Source organism: Gavialis gangeticus, unplaced genomic scaffold (assembly GCF_001723915.1).
Source record: "Gavialis gangeticus isolate Ggan-Ray unplaced genomic scaffold, GavGan_comp1, whole genome shotgun sequence".
NCBI classification, from domain to species: Eukaryota; Metazoa; Chordata; order Crocodylia; family Gavialidae; genus Gavialis; species Gavialis gangeticus.
Genome location: NW_017729016.1, coordinates 15,056,703 through 15,062,640, shown reverse-complemented (window position 1 = coordinate 15,062,640; position 5,938 = coordinate 15,056,703). Strand labels below are relative to the sequence as shown.

Here is a 5,938-nt window from a genome sequence, read left to right as displayed (position 1 = left end):
GATGGAGCTGGCGCCTCATCTGGGGGGGCAGGGAGTGGCTCCAGCCGCTGCATGCACCTCTGTGGAAGCATAGGGGGGCATGTGCCCCCTGGATTTACACGCAGGGCAAGGGTGGGCCACTGCTTCAGGCTCAGGAACTACTCCAGGCTCTCCCTGGCAGCTGTGCTTAAGGCCAGGCAGGGGCCAGGCAAGGCAGCGGCAGTAGCACTAGGAGGGAAGTTATGGGGGAGGGGAGCAATAGCTACCCCAAAATTCACCATAGCCCCCCACTCCCAGGGCTATCACTGCCTGCCTGAGCGCAGCTGCCAGGAAGAGCCTGGCACAGTCCCCAGCCCTGACTGTACAGAGGGAGCCCACCCTTGCCCTGCACACAGATCTGCTTCCCCAGGGATACATGCAGTGGCTGGAGCCACCCTGCTCCTCCCCACTCCATCCTGTACCCTGTCCTACCTAGGCTGGGCACCTCCTGCCCCAGCCCCTCCCTCCCTCACCATGGGGCCTTGATCCGCCTCCCCCACGCCCCTTTCCACAATGGACTTACTGGCCAGATGCTGCTCTCCAAGGTGCCAGGCTACATATCAGCAATCGGATCAGTATTGACTGATAATGCTGGTCAATAATCGGCCATTGGCATCGGACCAAAAAATCTTTATTGATGTACCCCTAATCTCTATGACTTGTGCCCTTACTTAATTGTCTGAACATGGATCTAGTAATACAACATTTAGGTAATTTGTGTATATATTCAAGAAGTTTTGAGACGAGTTGTTAATTCAGGATCAAACTATCAAACTTCCACTTACAAAACTAAATGTAAATTGTTTTCTATAGATTTAAAACTAATTTAATTAGAATGTTTTGATTTTGGAAGTTATATGGATCGTATAGCACCTTGGATACAAATCAGTAGATGAACTAAAACATACTTAAGTGAAGTTTCCAAAGAAAGAAAGAAAAATATATTAACATTCTTAGTTAATTCACAAAGCATAAGCAGTGCTTCTCCTTGTAAATGTGAAGCAGATTAAAGCTAAAGAAAGGACACTTGCAGATATGCAAACCGCATGGATATCAGGAATAAATTCTTGATATGAATGTAAAGTATCACTAGCCTGGTTTTCAGAAGTATTGAGGGCTTCAAATTACTTTGAAATTGTTGGGAGTTAGGAAACTCTGGAACTGAAAAAGCAGGCTTTATTTGTCTTAGTGACAGATTTGAAAGACTGGAACTATATAATCTCATTGCCAGATTCCCTATTTAACTTGCTGCAAGAAAAGCTAATGAGAACATAGATTTTCATCCAAAGTAATGTCAACTGTAAAAATAATCCTTAAATGCAGGAACATCCAAAACATGTAATATTCTTGTAGAGATTTTGTCTTATTTAAGAACCCAGATTCACCTTCAGTAAATTCCTTTGTCTAGTACTGTGGATTTGAAAGGTTTTGAAACTGGGTTTTGCCCTCATTATAATCCATTCTGTAGCCAAAGAAGCAAGCATGAGTAACATGGGTAGTTTAGGTTGAGAACTTACTCATTCAGTACAAGGCTATAAAGGTCTCCCACAAGTTCTTCACAAAACAAGGCTTTCAGCTCAAGAAAAACTCCTTGCAACCTGTTACACTTGTCTAAGCTCTGTTTCATTTCCCCTCTTTCTGAATACTTTTCAAAGAGTATGCCTCTTTGGTGACAGCCAGCAAGTGAGAGGCCATAAATACTAGTAAAAACAGGCCTCTGGATTATCATGCCTTGAAGCAATAGAAGAGGAAGTAGAAGAGTTATCAAATTCAAGAAGCCAGTTGAAAAGCAGGCTTGGGTTGGCCACCAAGGAGTTATACTGCATAAAGATGGCCTGCTGATGTATCTGATATTTAGTCTGGGGTAGAGGAGGGAAGAGAGAATTAAGGAGGTAAGATAATGGTTAGACAAAAGGCCCAACTATTATCATGGTATCTACAGATGTTGCTCCTGATTTTAAAGAATGACCAGCATCATTTAAACGTTTGATTCTGATGAGAGGTGAAAAGGTCAACTAGTGTAAAAGCACTGCAATGTTTGCCTAAGAACATAAGAATCCTTTTGGAAATTGCCACTTTGCAGGGGCTAGTAGTTCATCTAGTCCACAGAAAAGAATTTGGGACCAGTCTCAGAAAACTGCATGATTAAATATGGCCACTTAGTAATACTGTCTGCCTTAAACTATCTGTGAACAACCTGCTTTCAGCCTTTACAGGGATGGTTCTCTATGAAATGTCTTTCTTTTCTAATCAATACCTAAGGCAGTTGTTCTCAACCTTTTTGGATTTGAGGCAAACCCTCACTGGACTCTCAAGGCACCCTCCTTCTATAACTTTTGTGCATTGAGTGGCACCCAATTTCAAAAGCTAATTTATATATTATACGCTGCTTGCAGATACCAAACCAAACCAAGCTTTACCAGAAGGAGCGGTGTGTTACTTCAACCCAGCTCCATAGAGTCTATATAGATCGGGTGCTCCAGCGGGGGGTTTTGGTGCTTTTATCTAAAGCTAATTCAATCAGCTATTAGGTAAAAGTGCCAAAAAAGCCCTGCTAAGGCACAGATGTTGGGTTAATGGTCCAACTAATGCGATGCCTTTTCTGGGTATGCACTGGTTCAGCGCGGGAACATGCTGAGTTCTAAAGCAAATGCTAAAGAAAAGCCCCTCTCTGCTTTATTTTTTTAATGTCTGCAAACAGCTGTAGTGTGTTCACCTCTTTGCAAAGGGGCTGGAGGATCAGATAGGCAGGCATAAGACTGAGCCAGCACTTATCTGTTTAGCTTGTCCTTTGAAGGGTGTGAGAAAAGTATCCGTTCTGGGGGCAACACAGGATGCACACACTGGATCACACTCCCCGGTCTAGGGAGGTGCATCTTCGAACTTAGATCTGAGGTCCGCCTCAGGATTTTCTTTTTCCCTTTGGAGGAGCCCTTTATCCCAACTCCTACATTTGAGTTTTGTAATTTCTTTAAGATAAATTGATTTACCTAAGGAGAGCAACTTTCAAGAAAGATTCCTGCTCCCTGTGTCAAAACAGAATCCCTGATGCTGAAAAATAGAAGTAGCTTGTGTAAGGGCTCTCTGGACTAGTCCCATGTTCTGTACAGATAAAGAGTCTGTAGCTATTGTCTTGTGGGAGGGTATGAAGATGATAGGCTATCGTGACCAACTGGTATAGGCAAATCTTCCTTCACTCAATTCTTTTTCCTTTGCAAGGGTGAAAACACAACAATTTCCTCACTACTTGTTTATATAAATTAGTAGGACTTTATACAGAACCAGTATTGCAGAAAGAATCAGGTCAGATTGCCTGAAATTCTTTTTTAGCCCAGCAGAAAAAACAATGGGTCAATCAAGCTGTTCCAATTTTCTTTAGCTGCACACAATACAACATTATCTGAATGTGAAGCTCTGGATCAGCTAACAAAATGCGATGAGCTGACTTGTCTAAAGCATATTACAGAGAAATGTTGGCTTTTAGATGAACAAAGTTGGGAAAAATTTGTTCCTAGGGACTTTACACCTTTGAGAAGGTTTTATATGAGAAGAGAAAATCAGAGAGGCTATTTTTTATGTCTTTTGAAAGTTAGATGACAGTAATTTCAAAAGAAAAGAGCACATGAGGTGATGTTTCTAGCTTGCGGATGCTTGATTTATGACATCTAAAATTAAAAGATTTTCAATCTTATATAAGATTCAGACTCATTAACTTTCACTCTCTAAAATAAGTATTTGATCTTTAAAAAGTATAATACTGGCTTTGTAACATCTTCCTTACAAGGCTAATGTAAAGCTTTAGCTAATATTTGAGAAACAAATTTGAGATACTGGGATGAAAGGCACTCTATGAGTCAGTGCATTATTTCCAATAATTACTACTTAGGCCTTAATTTTAAAAAGGAACCTGGAAGAACAGCACAGCAGATATGAGGATTGTCTTGCAAGAGAATCAAGAAGTAACAATAGTACAAAACACCACAGAGTTGTCTGATGTACGGATGTTTACTGGTGAATAATAATGATACTTTTATATGGTTCTCCCGATTCTTCAGAGTGGTCCCACAGCACTAAGTAACCTTCACAGCAGCTCTGCAGAGGTATATAGGGACAGGGAGATTTAATGGCTTACTCGAGACCAAAGATGGAATCCAAATCAGAACTGCAATTAAGACTAAGCAATTCTAAGGTTCCTACTCCTATACTCAAATAATTGGTTCACACATTTTTCTCTCTTACAATAACAAAGCAATCGGATGAATATAGAAGAAATTTATAAGACAAGACAACAGTGATGTGGTCCAATTTATCAGCAAGTATGAACCAGATTTTTAATTGAGCTATGATTTATGCCAGTTAAGAAGATGGACCTACGTGCTTTAAAATGGGACTTCATTTATGGGAAAAGAATAAACAGACAGACAGAGCTTATGGCATTCCCTCTCCACCCACAGTGACTGCATCACTTCAAATTCTTAATCTTTACTGCTCTGAGTTGAGAGACCTAAATGTTAAAGCATGAGAGCAGAGAGACTGACAGAAGCATCACTGAGACAAATCATAGTACCAAGAGTAAAAAAAAAAAAAAAAAAGGATTTTTGTGAATGGCATTGTTCAGATGACATCACCTTTTCATGAAGATGTTCCAAACGAGGTATTGCCATGACTGTCACCAAAACTTTCATAAGCTGCAAACTAATCTCTTTACAGTCTTCCTGGCAGCATTCAATCAGTGCTTGTACACAGCCAAGCAACTGTTCGACATATAAGACCTACAACATAGAAACAGAATGTATATATTTCGTCAGGAATCAGTAGACATCCCTTCTTTCAGTCTACGAACTCTTTAAAGGACAGAAGACAGATTAACAAGCAACAGGAAAAAATAAAAAATGTTGTGTACCCTGCTCAACTGGATACATATTTCTGGTTCAAAACATGCTCCATGTTAACCCCAATTTATAATGACTTATTTTGCATTTTTGTGGAGCAACAAGTTGACACACTTTCTCCTGTGCCATTTGCCTGTTTTTCCTCACTAAGAGGATTATATTTACTGTTTATAAATATTTTATAGATATAGACAACTAATAAATATGATCCTCTTCCCATCTCTAAAATGACTGCTGTATTGTGGATGAAAATATATTAAGATACTTGGGGGGAAATTTCTATACTTCCAAGTTCCTGAAGTGGAACTTTTTAACTTGTAATACAGGTGTTACAATACTTCCAAGTACTGTTCAGAACCTCAACATCACATAACACTGAGAGACAATATTACAGAAGCACAGAAACCCTGAAATTGTGGTTTTATCATAGCCAGGTTATCCAAGTTATTGCAAATGAATGGGTGAAATCCCAGCCCAACTGAAGTCTGTGGAAGTTCTGACTTTAATAAGTCCTGAACCTCACTCAATATCCTTGTCAGTTCACAATGTTTTTAACTAAGCACAACAGAAAACAGTAGGCATACATTTCATAATTTTGTAGGTTTAATGTTACCAGTGGAAGAGGCCACTGTCTTACAACTGGCTAGCTCCACTTCTCAGATACAGATGAAATTTAAGAATACTTTTTACACAAAAATGGTATTTATCTGATGGACAGGGCCAATTTTTAGCTAGTGCTTTCTGTGTAGCATTCTTGCACTATAAATAGGGCAGGATAACTTCTCAAGAACTAAGACTATGGAACTCCATTAAAGACTTCTCTACAGATTAGCATTACAGCTGTGCGAAACCGCACCGTTCCATTTCGCCTTCAGTTTTGACGGTTCTATGGAACAGCATTCTGTTTTAAATTTCATTTTGATTCAAAACAGCTGTTCCGTTCTGTTCTGTCGAAACTGAAAGGCTGTTTTGATGCTGTTTCGACGTTTCGCTGGGGGTGGGGAGTGAGCCCAGCTGAATTGACTCCC

The 5,938-nt window shown here is 40.0% G+C and overlaps 1 protein-coding gene across 2 annotated transcripts in view; it reads right to left on the bottom strand.

The window, feature by feature from the left end:
- The window catches only part of DNAAF5 (dynein axonemal assembly factor 5), a 61,058-nt gene that overhangs the window by 20,253 nt on the left and 34,867 nt on the right, over positions 1-5,938 (bottom strand). For both annotated transcript variants that reach the window (XM_019512901.1, XM_019512902.1), the window contains exon 7: positions 4,647-4,790. In XM_019512901.1, coding sequence (XP_019368446.1) covers positions 4,647-4,790 — 144 coding nt within the window. The remainder of the gene's footprint in view (positions 1-4,646; positions 4,791-5,938) is intronic.